This window comes from Gymnoscopelus braueri (genome assembly GCF_963280865.1).
Source record: "Gymnoscopelus braueri genome assembly, chromosome: 14".
Taxonomy (NCBI): Eukaryota; Metazoa; Chordata; class Actinopteri; order Myctophiformes; family Myctophidae; genus Gymnoscopelus; species Gymnoscopelus braueri.
Window position 1 is genome coordinate 1,115,358 of NC_137619.1, and position 19,318 is coordinate 1,134,675.

At 41.2% G+C, this 19,318-nt stretch overlaps 1 protein-coding gene across 1 annotated transcript in view; it reads right to left on the bottom strand.

Moving 5' to 3' along the window:
* Positions 1-793: 793 nt before the first annotated feature.
* Positions 794-19,318, bottom strand: part of LOC308100907 (golgin subfamily A member 7B-like) — a gene marked incomplete at its 3' end in the record, with an annotated part of 35,262 nt that continues 16,737 nt past the window's right edge. Inside the window, exons 4-5 of the mRNA XM_080450089.1 lie at positions 11,063-11,164; positions 794-883 (exon numbers count right to left, since the gene is read on the bottom strand). Coding sequence (XP_080306215.1) covers positions 794-883; positions 11,063-11,164 — 192 coding nt within the window. The remainder of the gene's footprint in view (positions 884-11,062; positions 11,165-19,318) is intronic.

Below are 19,318 nucleotides of genomic sequence, written 5' to 3' on the forward strand. Positions count from 1 at the left end.
GTACAATTTTGAGGTATTAAAGGTAACCACTTTAGCCCTATTTTATACATACGCTATTTGAAAATAGCCGATCTACAAGCGTCGCATCGCGACACGTTGTGAGCTTGTAGATCTGCTATTTTCAAATATTTAGTACTTTTACTTTTGGTACTTTAAGGACATTTTGATGCCAATACTTTTGTACTTTTACTCAAGTACATTTTAATTCTGGACTTTTACTTGTAACAGAGTATTTTTTTTATTGCAGTATTGTTACTTTTACCTAAGTAAAGAATTTGAGTACTTTTTCCACCACTGGATTCAATCAAAGGGAGGTTGCAATTAATAGCTAAGCGCTGCTACCAATAGTATTTGAAGCTCCAATGCGTGCATTTTCCTTTTTGTAGTCACTATTGTAGTTCTATAGTGACACAGTGAAAATGACAGAGTGGCAATAACTGACACCTGACTCACACGTGTGTGTGTGTGTGTGTGTGTGTGTGTGTGTGTGTGTGTGTGTGTGTGTGTGTGTGTGTGTGTGTGTGTGTGTGTGTGTGTGTGTGTGTGTGTGTGTGTGTGTGTGTGTGTGTGTGTGTGTGTGTGCGCGCGCTCGTGGTCAACAGTATGTCATTGGGTCCCAGCAGGGCAGAGAGTGTTAGATGCCCTCTCCCCCCCCCCAAGGCCTTTAGAACCTGGTGCTCTCATGTCTCAGCATGCGGATGTTGGGGAGTCCCCCCCCCGCGCTGCCCCTGTGGTGGTGGTGGGGTTGGTGGGGGTGTTGGTGGTACCCGTAGCCCTGGTGCTGCCCCTCCAGTCACCGACCGCTGCTTCCCGCCGACGACACACTACTGCTGGGCGTGGTGCTGCCCGAGCCCCCCCGGTCCTCGAACACGCTGATCTCTATCTGAGCAGAACCTGTCAAGGATCAGCGTAATCAACGCGGACGATCCCCCTCTCCAGGGTTGATTTGGTCGACTACCTTTCTTCACTGACGAAAACTAAAGAAAAACTAAAGAAAAACTAAGCTACGATGACTAAAACTAAGACTAAATATATTTCGTCAACAAATAAAAACTAGACTAAAATGTTAGTGAGGGATCTAGTGGAGAAGAGATCCAGTAGAACTAAAAGACAAGACATTTTATGTTTGGTTTCGCTCAGGTGTTGCGCTCTGAAAATAGCAGATTTTTCCTACAGGAGACATGGCTATTCAAGCAAGATCTGGATAAACTGAACTCATTACATGTCAACTTCCATGGTGCTGGGGAGTCCACCACTGACCTCTCCTCAAAAATAACTAGAGGAGGAATACCTGGTGGTGTAGCAATAAAATATAAATATAAATATAAAATAACTAGGGAGAATACCTGGTGGTGTAGCAATAATGTGGAACTCTAAATATGACAAAGCTGTGAAAGTGGTCAGACTTAATGTTGATTGGGCCATAGCGATAGAAATAACCTGTGATGGCAAGTCATTTATACTTAAGAATGTCTACATGCCGTATGAGTCTGTACAATCTGAAGATGTATTTCTGAATAGACTAACATTTATACAGTCCTTCATTCAGGTCAATGACTCTACATGTGCGTTTGCTATTGGTGATTTTAATGCTGATATATCAGATAACAATGCTATGTTTTCTAAGCACCTGTCCCAGTTTTGTAAAGATTCAAATTTAACCCTTTTGTAAATCTATGTTGCCTGACAATACTTTTACTTTTATTAGTGATGCGTGTCACACAACGTCATGGCTTGACCATGGCTTAAGCACAGCTGATGCTCATGCCTGTATAGACAACATAGAGGTATGTTATGGGCTGGCCATTTCAGATCATATGTCTATGGTAATGAATATTAATATTGTCAATCTCCCCACCTCTATCAACATAGATCCTGGTATTAACTCAGGGAGGTTAGACTGGTCAAAATTAACCAGTGAGGATATTGACTGTTACACTGCTACTACTGATAACCTGCTTGATAACACTGACCTGCCCAAGGAGGCACTGTACTGTGATAATCTGAACTGCAAAAAAGGTGCACAACATTAAGTCTGGTTTAAAACCAGAGCAGCGTTCTTCTCTGTGGCTGAATAGCAGCACTGCAGCAGCTCATGAAATCATACAAGGAAGTAAAATGTATTTAAGCAAGAAAGGAAACGCGACCGCAATAAATAGATCCAGGGAGAAAGCATGGCAAAGTATTGTGTGTGTGTGTGTGTGTGTGTGTGTGTGTGTGTGTGTGTGTGTGTGTGTGTGTGTGTGTGTGTGTGTGTGTGTGTGTGTGTGTGTGTGTGTGTGTGTGTGTGTGTGTGTGTGTGTGTGTGTGTGTGTGTGTGTGTGTGTGTGTGTGTGTTGAGACGGACAGGCAACGGGACGAACGGGAACGGGACGGGACGGGGACGGGGGGGGTGTACTGCGACGGGGGCCACAACGGGACGGGACGGGGGACGGGACGGGGGGGGGGGTTGACCGCGACAGGGGGCCGTGACGGGATGAGCGGGGGGGACGGGACGGGACGAGACACGCAATAAATAACCCCACATTTGCAAGACCACTTTGGTAGAGGTTTGGGTTGTGTAGTTACCTTGCCATCATGATGTAACTCCAAAGGTGGACAAGAAATAAAAAATAATTTCTCCATTGACTAGAAATTGATAATTTAAAATATGCTCCTCATTGACTTACAAAGAGGCTCCTTTAAACCCATAACTAATAATTTATATATATATATATATATATATATATATATATATATATATATATATATATATATATATATATAAATTATTAGTTACGGGTATATGTGTGTGTATGTATGTGTCAGACAATTTTTATAATATTTTAAAAAAAATGTAATATATTATCAAACATCTAACAACAAGATGAACTATAGTGTTAACTATAACAGAGTGACAATTACATATCACATGAGTCATTGTGAAACAATTATGATTATGATTCATGGTCACACACTATTTCAGTAATTAATTTGACTATATCTTATTGTATTTATTTCATTTTATTTGAATGCAGGGTCATTAAAATGATATACAAACACATGTTTTGAATTAACTGTGGAAAAACTTGAAGAACAAGGCACTAGATTAAGTAAGCTTGGCTGTTAGCCTGCTCCTGACCAGGCTAACTTCACAGCTAAATTGCCATGGTAACTAAGCTAGGCTTGCTTCAATTCTCTTTTGAGGAATCGGATAAGGCTAAACTTAGCCAGGGTGAACTGGCTAAACTAATCTTCAAGATAATTCACCTTTTGAGGAACCGACTCAGCTCTAATCCTGGCTAAATTAAGCCAGGATAGGTGGAAAAGCCAGGCTTTAGCTCTAATTCACCTTTTGAGGAACAGGCCCCAGGTCTGATGATGATGGTTGATGCCATTAGGTTGTTAGATAACAACAAGGCATGTGGCATGGATCACATCACAGCAGAACATCTCAAATTTGCCTTTTAATGGCCTTGTGCTTCTCAGGTCTGATGGGTCATGGTGTCCTCCCAGAAGCAATCACTTCTGTACAATTAGTACCTGTCCTTCATGTGTGTTGTGATAGCAAGGACTGTTCATTTTATTTCCCTTATGTTTTTTTTTTAAATAGCAGATTTTTTTAAAGTTGTTACGTTAAAAGTCTGTAACTCACTTTGGAAATGTGCAGATAGTCTGTTTACACTTTATCTTCAACCTGTAAATAAGTGATGAAGCAAAAGACGCTGGTATGGAACTCCTGGTTTACTGGGATGGGGTTCAATTCCCTGTGGTGTCTGCTGGTTAAAATTGCAGCTTAAAAGTGTATTTATAAGTGCAAGTTATGTGTAGTAATTTGAAGGTTGTCTATAAATATGTACTAAAAGTGTCTATTTATTAAAAGTCTATATATCGATGTATAACTATGGTACTGACTACACCTTGGAACTGACAAAACTATAATACTCTGTCAGTTCCAGCGTATTATAGTTTTTGCAGGAAGTAGCAAAGTATTATACATTTTTTCCAAAAAATCAATACTCTGGACATGGCTAAATCCTGGAAAAAACTATAATACTCTGGACATGGCTACTTCCTGGAAAAAAATATAATACTGTGGACGTGGCTACTTCCTGGAAAAAACATTAATACTCTGGACTGGCTACTACCTGGAAAATTTTTTTTCCAGGAAGTAGCCAGTACCAGAGTATATTTTTTTTGAAAAAAGTAAATAATGCTCTGGACATGGCTACTTCCTGGAAAAAACTATAATACTCTGGACGTGGCTACTTCCTGGAAAAAACATTAATACTCTGTACATGGCTACTTCCTGGAAAAAACATTAATACTCTGGACGTGGCTACTACCTGGAAAAAAATACTTTTTCCAGGAAGTAGCCAGTACCAGAGTATTATATTTTTTTCCAGGAATTAGTCAGTACCAGAGTATTAATTTTTTCGAAAAAAATAAATAATACTCTGGATGTGGCTACTTCCTGGAAAAAAATATAATACTCTGGACGTGGCTACTACCTGGAAAAAACATTAATACTCTGGACGTGGCTACATCCTGGAAATAAACATTAATACTCTGGACGTGGCTACTTCCTGGAAAAAAAATACTTTCTCCAGGAAGTAGCCAGTACCAGAGTATTATAGTTTTTCCAGGAATTAGTCAGTACCAGAGTATTCATTTTTTCAGAAAAACGAAATAATACTCTGGACGTGGCTACTTCCTGGAAAAAACATTAATACTCTGGACGTGGCTACTTCCTGGGAAAAACTATAATACTCTGGTACTGGCTACTTCCTGGAAAAAACATTAATACTCTGGACGTGGCGACTTCCTGGAAAAAACATTAATACTCTGGACGTGGCTACTTCCTGGAAAAAACATTAATACTCTGGACGTGGCTACTTCCTGGAAAAAACATTAATACTCTGGACGTGGCTACTTCCTGGGAAAAACTATAATACTCTGGTACTGGCTACTTCCTGGAAAAAACATTAATACTCTGGACGTGGCTACTTCCTGGAAAAAACATTAATACTCTGGACGTGGCTACTTCCTGGAAAAAACATTAATACTCTGGACGTGGCTACTTCCTGGGAAAAACTATAATACTCTGGTACTGGCTACTTCCTGGAAAAAACATTAATACTCTGGACGTGGCTACTTCCTGGAAAAAACATTAATACTCTGGACGTGGCTACTTCCTGGGAAAAACTATAATACTCTGGTACTGGCTACTTCCTGGAAAAAACATTAATACTCTGGACGTGGCTACTTCCTGGAAAAAAAATTAATACTCTGGACGTGGCTACTTCCTGGAAAAAACATTAATACTCTGGACGTGGCTACTTCCTGGAAAAAACTATAATACTCTGGACGTGGCTACTTCCTGGAAAAAACATTAATACTCTGGACGTGGCTACTTCCTGGGAAAAACTATAATACTCTGGTACTGGCTACTTCCTGGAAAAAACATTAATACTCTGGACGTGGCTACTTCCTGGAAAAAACATTAATACTCTGGACGTGGCTACTTCCTGGAAAAAACATTAATACTCTGGACGTGGCTACTTCCTGGGAAAAACTATAATACTCTGGTACTGGCTACTTCCTGGAAAAAAACATTAATACTCTGGACGTGGCTACTTCCTGGAAAAAACATTAATACTCTGGACGTGGCTACTTCCTGGGAAAAACTATAATACTCTGGTACTGGCTACTTCCTGGAAAAAACATTAATACTCTGGACGTGGCTACTTCCTGGAAAAAACATTAATACTCTGGACGTGGCTACTTCCTGGAAAAAACATTAATACTCTGGACCAGAGTCCTGCACGGGTCCAATTTTGAGAACCCGCGCCCGCCCCGCCCGTCAATACTCAGATCCGTAGACCGACCCGTCACCCGTGATAATTTCAAAATACGAACCAGACCCGCCCCGCCCGTCAAATAAACGACCCGTTGTCCGCCCGTTTACCCGTGTAAAATGTAAATCCTATTGAAAAGTGTGTTGAAAAAGATAGCAGCCTTCAACAACAGCGCTACATTCAGTGGTCAGGTTTGTACAGAAAGCAAGTGAAGACGGAGGAGCGAGCTAAGCCACGCGCGAACGCGCATCTACGCAGCAAACATGTGTCGTTGTTTATGTCATCATATACTTTTAATTTGAAGGTTTAACAGGATGTTCAATGTGTTTTTGTGAGTTAAGAAAAAAAACACATGCTCCATGCAGTTGTGCTGTTAAGTTATACAAGTTACGTTGTTTGGGCGGAAACAGTGCTCTCTGATTTTCACAATAAAATGATACCCGCCCGCGATTAGTTCAGTACCGCCCGTACCCGTGATCTTATAAAAGTAAAATTTTCACCCGTTTTCACCCGTCAAACGCGGGTACCCGTCGGGTATCCGCGGGTACCCGGCCCGTTGCAGGACTCTGCTCTGGACGTGGCTACTTCCTGGAAAAAACATTAATACTCTGGACGTGGCTACTTCCTGGAAAAAACTATAATACTCTGGACGTGGCTACTTCCTGGAAAAAACATTAATACTCTGGACGTGGCTACTTCCTGGGAAAAACTATAATACTCTGGTACTGGCTACTTCCTGGAAAAAACATTAATACTCTGGACGTGGCTACTTCCTGGAAAAAACATTAATACTCTGGACGTGGCTACTTCCTGGAAAAAACATTAATACTCTGGACGTGGCTACTTCCTGGAAAAAACATTAATACTCTGGACGTGGCTACTTCCTGGGAAAAACTATAATACTCTGGTACTGGCTACTTCCTGGAAAAAAACATTAATACTCTGGACGTGGCTACTTCCTGGAAAAAACATTAATACTCTGGACGTGGCTACTTCCTGGAAAAAACATTAATACTCTGGACGTGGCTACTTCCTGGAAAAAACATTAATACTCTGGACGTGGCTACATCCTGGAAATAAACATTAATACTCTGGACGTGGCTACTTCCTGGAAAAAAAATACTTTCTCCAGGAAGTAGCCAGTACCAGAGTATTATAGTTTTTCCAGGAATTAGTCAGTACCAGAGTATTCATTTTTTCAAAAAAACGAAATAATACTCTGGACGTGGCTACTTCCTGGAAAAAACTATAATACTCTGGACGTGGCTACTTCCTGGAAAAAACTATAATACTCTGGACGTGGCTACTTCCTGGAAAAAACATTAATACTCTGGACGTGGCTACTTCCTGGAAAAAACATTAATACTCTGGACGTGGCTACTTCCTGGGAAAAACTATAATACTCTGGTACTGGCTACTTCCTTGAAAAAACATTAATACTCTGGACGTGGCTACTTCCTGGAAAAAACATTAATACTCTGGACGTGGCTACTTCCTGGAAAAAACATTAATACTCTGGACGTGGCTACTTCCTGAAAAAAACATTAATACTCTGGACGTGGCTACTTCCTGGAAAAAACATTAATACTCTGGACGTGGCTACTTCCTGGAAAAAAAATACTTTCTCCAGGAAGTAGCCAGTACCAGAGTATTACAGTTTTTCCAGGAATTAGTCAGTACCAGAGTATTCATTTTTTCAAAAAAACGAAATAATACTCTGGACGTGGCTACTTCCTGGAAAAAACTATAATACTCTGGACGTGGCTACTTCCTGGAAAAAACTATAATACTCTGGACGTGGCTACTTCCTGGAAAAAACATTAATACTCTGGACGTGGCTACTTCCTGGAAAAAACATTAATACTCTGGACGTGGCTACTTCCTGGGAAAAACTATAATACTCTGGTACTGGCTACTTCCTGGAAAAAACATTAATACTCTGGACGTGGCTACTTCCTGGAAAAAAAATACTTTCTCCAGGAAGTAGCCAGTACCAGAGTATTACAGTTTTTCCAGGAATTAGTCAGTACCAGAGTATTCATTTTTTCAAAAAAACGAAATAATACTCTGGACGTGGCTACTTCCTGGAAAAAACTATAATACTCTGGACGTGGCTACTTCCTGGAAAAAACTATAATACTCTGGACGTGGCTACTTCCTGGAAAAAACATTAATACTCTGGACGTGGCTACTTCCTGGAAAAAACATTAATACTCTGGACGTGGCTACTTCCTGGGAAAAACTATAATACTCTGGACGTGGCTACTTCCTGGAAAAAACAATAATACTCTGGACGTGGCTACTTCCTGGAAAGAAATACTTTTTCCAGGAAGTAGCCAGTAGTCAGTACCAGAGTATTTATTTTTTCGAAAAAAATTAATAATACTCTGGACGTGGCTACTTCCTGGAAAAAAACTATAATACTCTGGACGTGGCTACTTCCTGGAAAAAAACAATAATACTCTGGACGTGGCTAAACGCTGGAAAAAACTATAATAGAGTACTGAAGTACTGAAGTCACGTCACTCGTTCATCCCCTGGTTCGTAAAGTAATTTAGCTATGGAGAATAACATTGGGTCATCATAGGATCGTCTCATATAAGAATTGGGGTCCAAAAATAAACAAACTGTCTCGGCGATATTGTCAGGGAGGAGGCTCTGTATCGTTTATGACGGTTTACGGGTTGGGGAAACCGCGACCCAGGTAGGATGTGTAAATTACGTCAGACTTCGGTGCTCTATACTCTGGTACGCTGGAACTGACAGAGTATTATAGTTTTGTCAGTTCCAAGGTTTAGTCAATACCATAGTATTATACATCGATGCATAGACTTTTAATAAATCGACACTTTAACACAACCTTCAAATTACTACACATAACTTGCACTTATAAATACACTTGTAACCTTTAAATTAAACTACACTTACAGCATAAATACACTTTTAACCTGCAATCAGCAGACACCGCAGGGAATTGAACCCCGTCCCAGTAAACCAGGAGTTCCATACCAGCGTATTTTGCTTCTTCACTTATTTACAGGTTGAAGATAAAGTGTAAACAGACTATCTGCACATTTCTAAAGGGACAAGTTAAAGATTTTTAACATCTTTTCAATACCTTTTTTAAATAAGGGAAATAAAATGAACAGTCCTTTTAGGGTTAAACCCTCAGTCTTTAATGTTTCCTTTTGAGGGACTAAAATGAAGTTGAGGGAGAGGCTGGGGGGGGGGGCTCAACAGCCAATGAGGATGGAGGGAGACGCACATGTTTTGTGTGTGTACATGTTGTAGATATTTGCGAGAAATAGCAGATCTACAAGCTCAGAACGTTACGAGCTTGTAGCCTTGTAGATCTGCTATTTTTGACGAATGTTCCCCCTAGAATAGGGATGCAGGGGCTCAAGTGGTTCGAACGTTAAGTATGAAGTTCTTTTCAACCTGTTCTATAATGGAAACGACTATTCTGTAGTCAGTGTGTCTGTCCTTCTGACAGACAGACATCACTCAACTGCAGTTGTGGAAAAATTACTCAAATGTTTTACTTAAGTAAAAGTATCAATACTAAAAAAAAAAAATACCCTGTTACAAGTAAAAGTCCGTAATTCAAATTTATGTACTTGCGTAAAAGTACAAAAGTATTGGTATCAAAAAGTACTTAAAGTACCAAAAGTAGAAAGTACTCATTATGCAGAATATCCCATTTCACAATTTTTGAAATGTATAAAAATCTTTTGAAAATAGCAGATCTACAAGCTCATTGTGAGCTTGTAGATCTGCTATTTGGCCAAAAAGTAAAAGAGCTGAAGTGGTTTACTTTGTAAATCTACAAAGTAACTAGTAACTAAAGTTTTTAAATAATTGAAGTGGAGTAAAAGTATAAAATTTACCTCTCAAGATGTAGTGGAGTAGAAGTAAAAGTATTGAACATTGGAAATGTTCAATACTTAATTTCAATCCAATCCAGTAATTTAAAAAATACCTCAAAATAGTACTTAAGTACAGTACTTGACTAAATGTACTTACTTTACACCACTGCTGAACTGTACATTAAGGACAGATTGGAGCTGCTTGATTGAACTGTAGAGAAACAGATTGACACCAATATCTTTTGGTTAAAACAATTAAAAAGCACTATATTTTGATAGTAATAATCCTTACTGTAGAGTGTTTGTTCAGTAACCGGAGTCTGCATGTCTGTCCAGCTCTTTAATAAACAGAAAATACATTTTCAGGTAGGTGACAAAATCTCAGCCAATCAGGAGAGAGTACCCATTTATCAGCTTAATTTATACAGTGTCCCAGTTTCAATGTTGTGTCTGCTCATTTCTTTGTGTCATCACTTCCAATTTCACTTCTTTAATCTGTATCCTGAACTGAGTTCTCCATCCTGATTGGATCAAATTAGTATCCCGACCTGAAAATGCATTTTCTGTTTAATACACACACACACTTTACCTTTGTCCCAGGTTTACTCAAGTGGTCATTATCTGAGGAGCGGCCATTTTGGAGGTCCATACTGTCTGTCAGACAGAGGCCATATTGTGTGAGTATGTATTGACTAATATGCGTAGGTAATAAGTTGGCCCTGTGTGTGTGTGTGTGTGTGTGTGTGTGTGTGTGTGTGTGTGTGTGTGTGTGTGTGTGTGTGTGTGTGTGTGTGTGTGTTGGAGCCTGTTCCACATCCTGGAAGCCAGGCCTGTGTGATGGTCTAGTGGACACATTCTCTCTCTCTCTCTCCTCCTTCCTGCGTGCACGCATGCACCTACGCACACGTGCACACGTGCACACACACACGCACGCGTGCACACACGCACTGGGCCATTCTAAACACATAGAAACTCAAATGGCATAAAGAACATAATGTACATCATAGCTCTACAGGTTGCAACCTTAAATATTGTTTTGTCAATCGATAAGTCACCCTCTTATTCTCAAACTTTTTAATGTGCGCTTTAAAAAAAATATATATATACAAAGATTTGCACAAAATCTTTTTCACGATTTAAAAGAAAATAGCAGATCTACAAGCTCATAGCGCTGCACTCGGTGCTGCGCTATGAGCTTGTAGATCTGCTATTTTTGAATAGCCAAAGAAATCAAAATATTACACAGATGCGTTCCCGGTCATAATGGGTTACCCTCTCTGTTCTACCTTATGCTAACCTGTCCCGTCCTATCCTATGTTAAACAACAGGCTCTCAGCAGCAGTATATAGTGAAGGATACGACCCTCATGCCCCTCTCCACGGGGTCTGTGAGGAGCAGACCTCTGGGCGCGTAGATCTTCTCGTTCTGCTCCTGGACGTATCCTGAGATCTTCTTCAGCACCTGAAGGAGGTATAAGCATAGAGACATGGAACAACTGTTAGGGACATCGCTGGCCAGGGCCTCCAGTCACTATAGAAAGAGACACCTTTCCCAGTGGCGTCAGTTCAGCAAAAGCTAAGGTTAGGGTTGCCAACTCCCAGGGACACCTAAAATCTTTTGGGGGACAAACCCCCAAAACCCCCGAAATGCATAGAAAACTATGCATTATACACAATACACAATACAAACACAATGGTCTTACACCTGCATTAGGCAGGTGTAAGACTTGATTCATGATTTTTCTGGAGCCAAGGTATGGCACCTGCCATACCTTGCCATACCCAATTGACGCCCCTGACCTTTCGCAACCTGGGCCACACCCCATTATGGCCACACCCTCTCCCACCTGGGCCACACCCTCTCCCACCTGGGCCACACCCCAGCATGGCCACACAGAGCATATTGTTTGGGTTTAGTTTGCTTCAGTTAATTCCTCAGTTTGTTTGGCAGTTTAGTTTCCCTGCCAGGTTTTTGTTGGAGACATTAGATTTTTCTACTTAAATGCATTATTCTCTTTAATAAAGTTATACATCTTTGCATTCATCCCGTGCCTGTTTCCCTTCTTTGTTGTCGTCTAGGAGCCGGGCCATAACACATGGAACGACTGTTACGGACGTCAATCATCCACTTTTGATCAGAGCCTTTATGGTGCCATATCGCTGTCGGGCAGACATTTTGTTACTCCATATTTTTTTACTTTTTATATTTTCAATAAAATAATGTTAGTGTGAACGCAACATCAGTGTCGCTCAGTGTTCAGTAGGTCTGCTGACAAGAGCCGATCTATAAGCTCTTAATTATAGGCGTATGACGCTGTTGTTGTACAACAGCGAAGGCCAAAATGTCCGATCTACGTACAAACTCACAACAATGTCTCATTGCAATGCATTGTGAGCTTGTATATCAGATCAATGCCTTGTGAGCTTGTATATCAGATCAATGCCTTGTGAGCTTGTATATCAGATCAATGCATTGTGAGCTTGTATATCAGATCAATGCATTGTGAGCTTGTATATCAGATCAATGCATTGTGAGCTTGTATATCAGATTTTTGTATTTACATTTAAATTTTGATTATAGTGACACGCCCAAAATAGGGAGACCAGGTTGAAAGTGGTTAAGTCTGTGGGTTTTATACATTTGTAACCAATGAAAAGTATTAAGAGCTTGTGACTAAATAATAACTACATATTGGATCCATTGGAACACAGTGCCAGCCACTCTACATGTGACTCTGTGTGTTTGTTTGTCCGAGCAGCACGCCATCAACAGCTGCACGGTGCACCTGATTGCAACACCAAGATGTAACCAATTACACTAATTAAACACAAACAGGAGACAGTGATACACATGCGCCACTTAAAGGCATGCAGACACCCACGCACAGGCTGGTGTGCATGCACACACGCACGCACGCACGCACGCACGCACGCACGCACGCACGCACGCACGCACGCACGCACGCACGCACGCACGCACGCACACACACAGTTTTGGACATATGAGGTTTCCACTGGACAGAGACGATGAAAGCCCACTCTGTACTGAGTGCCATGAACGAGTGTCAAAAGCGAGACGAGGTAAAACAAGGACAGGACTCCAGCGAACTGAAACCCCTTCCAGTGGCATTCTGGGTGGAAGAAATGAAAGATGGAAGAAATGACTGGAAAGCGCCCAGGCCTGGTCTGTGCATAGTTAGCATACGGACACACGATACCCGGATCTCTCCGGTCATTGCTTGTCTTTATTTTTTTTGCTGAACAATCTAATCTGAATGCAGAGGGATAATTCCATTACGGAACGGCACTTATTGCTTTCACTCGCAGTTCCAAGACGCTCACGCCGATGCTAAGGCCCCGTGAATTAAAACAACTGAACACTGACGACTTTGAGCTTTTTTCCTCAAGTCTGACGGTTCCATTTGGAAAGCCCTGGCCTTCCTAATTCCGAACATGACTCTCACTCTCTCTCTCTCTCTCTCTTTCTCTCTCGCTGCCGTTGCTTTGTGAAACTGTTAAGGTTAATTTGGGAACGCTCGAAAACGTGTGAGGGACAGTTTATTTAGATTGCACCGGCACTGTGCTTTTCAACTCCACTTTGTAAAGTGAGCATTGCATCAGCTGCTGCGCCGCGCGGCTACACAGCAGCAGTGAAGTGGAGACGAGTGCTAAATTAGCTCCATCCGTCCGTCAGTGCGCACACATGTACACATGCTGTAACGCAACTCAAGCACGCACAAACTGACACACTTAAACGCATGCACGCACGCAAACAGACACACGCACACACACACACACACACACACACACACACACACACACACACACACACACACACACACACACAAGCAAACACAGACACAAGTAATTACCGTCAAACACATAAAGTTTGTTTCAGGAGGAGATTACGAATGTGATGAAAAGAAGAGAATGCAGCCTTGCGGCCTCAAACCGCCTTGATCCAGTCTTAGGTCACTGCCGATAGCGATGCAAAAACCTACTGACTGATGGCCAGTCATGCTGAAGAACATCTGTTTGCTCCTGTAGAGAATAGCATATCACCAGCACAGCTTATTCAGACTGACTCATGCCATGCCTTCTCCAGGACTCTGTCTGTCCATGTCCATCAGGCTGCACCATGCTCTGTGAAGCCTATAGCGTTACACTGATACAGCTGGCTGAGGAGACGAGGGGTTCAGTGGGGGAAACTTAGCCGTAGAATACGACTCTCGTAGATGTGTTTTATGATTCTGACATTTTCAATCTACCAGAGTCGTAGACACTATCCCCCATGGACTCTCAGCTCCTAGCCTGTCCAGGCTCCAAAAATAAAGGTGCTTACCCCCACGCCCCAAATATCAACTAACTGTCCGGAGTTCTAGTGCAATGTAATAATTCATATTCTTTAATAAAGAAGTGTTTTAATCCCGTCTGTCCCCCCCCCCCCTCGTTGACTTCCTGTTTACATTTTTTGTATTTCCGGATGCGCTTCGTCACTACCGCCCATTGTGAATTTCCAACAGAATCGGTCACAGACGGGATTAAAACACTTCTTTATTAAATAATATGGATTATTACATTGCACTAGAACTCCGGACAGTTAGTTAATATTTGGGGCGTGGGGGTAAGGACCTTTATTTTGGCATTTGTACATGTTTGGAGCCTGGACAGGCTAGGAGCTGAGAGTCCATGGGGGATAGGGTCTACGACTCTCATAAATTGAAAATGTCAGAATCATAAAATACATCTACGAGAGTGTATTCTATGGCTAGAGGAAACTTACTAAGTACATCTTACTCAACTTTAGTTACTCGGTGCTTTAGATCGTTATTACAAAACATTACATCACTTGTATGTTTTGTAAGCCCTATTTTATACTTATTATCATTATTGAAAACTCTTTGAGGGAAGTTGTGAAATGGGTCATTCTGCATACTTTTACATTTGGGCAGTGATGGAAGAAGTACTCAGATATTGTATTTAAGTAAAAGTAGCAATACCACAATATAGAAATACAAGTAAGTTACAAGACCTGTGCTAAAAATGTTACTCGAGTAAAAGTACAAAAGTATTGGCATGAAAATATACTTAAAGTACGAAAAGTTAAAGTACTGAAATGTTTGAAAATAGCAGATCTACAAGCTCACAACGCATCGCGATGCGACGCGTTGTGAGCTTGTAGATCTGCTATTTTCAAATAGCCTAGGTATAAAATAGGGCTTAAGTGTTTTATGTATGTTTTATACTATGATAATTTTCATCTGCAAAGTAACTAGTCACTAAAGTTATCAAATAGTAGTGGAGTAAAAGTACAATATTTCCCTCTGAGATGTAGTGGAGTAGAAGTAAAAGTATTGGAAATTGGAAATATTCTAGTGAAGTAAAAAGTACCTAAAAATTGTACATAAGTACAATACAGTAATAAGTAAGTAATACAGTATTTAAGTACATGTACTTACTGTAGTTACTTTACACCACTGCAGTGGGGGAAACTAACAAAGTACATTACTCAACTTTAGATACTAGTTACTTTGCCGATTTAGATCGTTATTACAAAACATTACATCACTTGTATGTTTTGTAAAGCCCTATTTTAAAACTCTTTGACAAAAGAGTTATTACAGTGTCTCTCTCTCATGGTTAGCTCAGTGTCTCTCTCTCATGATTAGCTCAGTGTCTCTCTCTCATGGTTAGCTCAGTGTCTCTCTCTCATGGTTAGCTCAGTGTCTCTCTCTCATGGTTAGCTCAGTGTCTCTCTCTCATGATTAGCTCAGTGTCTCTCTCTCATGGTTAGCTCAGTGTCTCTCTCTCATGGTTAGCTCAGTGTCTCTCTCTCATGGTTAGCTCAGTGTCTCTCTCTCATGGTTAGCTCAGTGTCTCTCTCTCATGGTTAGCTCAGTGTCTCTCTCTCATGGTTAGCTCAGTGTCTCTCTCTCATGGTTAGCTCAGTGTCTCTCTCTCATGATTAGCTCAGTGTCTCTCTCTCATGGTTAGCTCAGTGTCTCTCTCTCATGGTTAGCTCAGTGTCTCTCTCTCATGGTTAGCTCAGTGTCTCTCTCTCATGGTTAGCTCAGTGTCTCTCTCTCATGATTAGCTCAGTGTCTCTCTCTCATGTTTAGCTCAGTGTCTCTCTCTCATGTTTAGCTCAGTGTCTCTCTCTCATGATTAGCTCCTCGCGGCATTTTTAGCGCCGGCTGCTATATAGTCAGGGGATATTAGCAGAAAGATTTCCAATCTTGGAATAAATTCCTTACCAAAAAAAATCTTCACCAATGTGTTTGTAAAGGTGTCTAGTAACACATCTCACAAAGACTGAAATTCAGTTTCCCTAGGAGAATTTTTGACAGCTGCTGAATGTTGGGGTACCCACCATTTCCCTGCATGTCCATGCAGGGCTAAAAAAAATCAAATTTTAATTCTGTTTTAAGTAGCATGTGAGGGGTCAAACTAGGGTGTTTTTATGATTCTGAATCCATTGCAAGCATTTGTTTTGCACCAAAACCACTCCTTGGGCTAAAAACGGCCATAGCCATCCTTGTCCAGGTATACTTTTTGTGTAAAAAGCCCATTGAGATTGGGCTGTTTTTAGCCCAAGGAGTGGTTTTGGTGCAAAACAAATGCTTGCAATGGATTCAGAATCATAAAAACACCCTAGTTTGACCCCTCACATGCTACTTAAAACAGAATTAAAATTTGATTTTTTTTAGCCCTGCATGGACATGCAGGGAAATGGTGGGTACCCCAACTTTCAGCAGCTGTCAAAAATTCTCCTAGGGAAACTGAATTTCAGTCTTTGTGAGATGTGTTACTAGACACCTTTACAAACACATTGGTGAAGATTTTTTTTGGTAAGGAATTTATTCCAAGATTGGAAATCTTTCTGCTAATATCCCCTGACTATATAGTACAGTTACTATTTCTACCAGGTGGTGTAAAGTAACTAAGAACATTAACTCAAGTACTGTACTTATGTGCACTTTTGAGGTGTTTTTACTTTTTAAATTGTGATATTATATCCTTATATACATTTCTGCCATTTGAAAATAGCCGTTCTACAAGCTCACAATGCGCTGCGATGCGACACATTGTGAGCTTGTAGATCTGCTATTTTCAAATGATTTTGTATACATTTGAAAACTTGTGAAATGGGACATTCTGCGTAATGAGTACTTTCTACTTTTGATACTTTAAGTACATTTTGATGCTCAATACTTTTGCACTTTTACACAAGTACATTTTGAATTCCGGACTTTTACTTGTAGCAGAGTATTTATACATTGTGGTATTGCTTGAGTATAAAGGTCGTTTCAGACATGCCTATGTAATTAATTTTCAATGAGAGGCGGGCGATTATTTGGGACGCGCTGAGAAGTTGAGGGGCGGTGAGGCGAGCGGGCGCGGTTCCCTGAAATTCTCGTGCTCGTTTGTACACACGCACGCGGGCGACAAGAGCTGGACTGTGGTGAGCTTTTCTTTTCCCGCACCGCGAAGGAGGACAAAACAACACTGATCGCGGCGCGATCCCCGCTGACCCGAGCGTCCACCGCTCCCCGTCTGTTAAGACCCTTTAGTCTTCCACCACTAACTAGCGGTCCCTACGGGCCGCTCTTGTGTTGTGAGAGTATTATATTATAGGTTGAGCAACGCGGGCCACATGGGACGGACCGTCCACCCCTCCAGCTGCAAGCACAGCTGCTAACGTGGTGACAGGAAGACCATTCTAATTAGATGACTAAACCTTTCACCATTAATCCCTCCTGTCCTCTCCTAGAAAGAGGAGAAGTGGAGTGGTGAAATGGAAGTGGTATCAAGCAAATAAATGAAGAGGAAAAACCTTTCATGATAGAACACTGCTGTGCTGGCCTGCACTACAATCCCACTCCAGAACATATGTCACATGTCCTTAATGTCACACGCTCCGTAATCTAAAGTTAAAATCTTTCTCGTAGCGAGATTCAATGGGCCTCATTCCTCATTCAGCAACCGATTTTAAGAGGACATTTCTTATTAGACCAACTTAAGAAGTTTTTAAGAAGATTTTGGTATACTCCAATGTTTTCTTAGCTGTGATCTGTTCTTAGGTAAGAACAGAATCTATACACACTGAAGAGCACTCTTAGGGTAATGAGTTCTTAAGTGTGACATGTTTGTGCAAATGAACTGTTTCTTCTGTTTTCTCAATTCTACAATAGTATAATATAGAATTTAAATTACAATAATAAAATCATCATATCTTTAGAGCAGTGGTTCTCAAAGTGTGGTCTGGGGACCCCCAGGGGTCCAAAGCAAACGAGGAGCAGTTTAACCATTTTAACCCTATTTATACTTTGTTTGAAAATAGCCGATCTACAAGCTCACAACGCGTCCCATTACTGCCCATTTTGAGCTTATAGATCGGCTATTTTCGAAACATTTTGATAAATCTTGAAAACATTTCCCTGGCAGAAAATATTTTCAGATGGGGGTCTGCGCTCTGCAGAATGCATGTCAATGTGGGGGTCCTTGACATGAACCACTGCTTTACAGTTTTCAACGGGCCTGAAAATTACAATCCAACCCAAAATAACTTATTGCTGAATGAGGCCCAATGACTGTAAATGCAGGTTAGTATTCTCGGTGTACTTATATTAATCATACTGCATACTGCCTACAATATTATCGTCGCTGTTGGGTGGAAAATGTGTACGTCCAAAAAAACATGACTTTACAGCCGTTACTTGTCAGTTATATATCCTGGAAGTGATATCCTCTCTAGGGAATAGGCTTTGTGAAGGAGAGAAGCTGTCACAATGTGTTTGGCATGCGAGTCCTGACTGTGCATCTCTCCTTCATTTACAAGAAGAAGGATTGATGTTGTTGTTAAAACTCAGACGTTACCCGACCACACAGAAGTAGAGCGCTTCACCTGTCTTGGCAGTATTGTCGATAAAAGGTGGGAGTGACGCCAATGTCAAAATCACTAAAACAAAGAATTCCGGGGATCGATCCTTGGATCTGTCCGCTAAGATCAGGATCAGCTTGTTTTGCTGCATGGAGAGACCTGGACAACATCTGTTACCGCAACCAAGAGAATCCAAGCATTTAACAACACTTCAGAAGAATGGTTGGACTCCGCTGGCCAGACGCTATCAGTAACCTTGAACTTGTGGCAACGAACAAGACAAGCAGCCTGTAGAGGATAAATCCTCCAAAGACCCTTCTGAGATGGATTGGCCACACTCCTCACAAGCCTGCATCTAATATCACAATATCGGGAAAAGGAAAAGAGTGCAGAGCAAAAACACCTGGCGCCGTGACTTGGATGCAGATTTTGCAGAAGAGGTCTGGGACGTACAGTATGTACTGTACGTACAGTACAGTAACATGGGGACAGCTGGAGAAATTGTCCCAGGACCAGGAAGCTTGGACAAGCCCCTTGTTCCAAGGCCTGTACCCAAAGTTGGGCTACAGGCGTAGAGTAACATTCTAACATGTATGCAACGAGAATAAAGTGTGTGTGTGTGTGTGTGTGTGTGTGTGTGTGTGTGTGTGTGTGTGTGTGTGTGTGTGTGTGTGTGTGTGTGTGTGTGTGTGTGTGTGGCAGACTTCAATCTGCCCCACATGTGGCAAACCATGC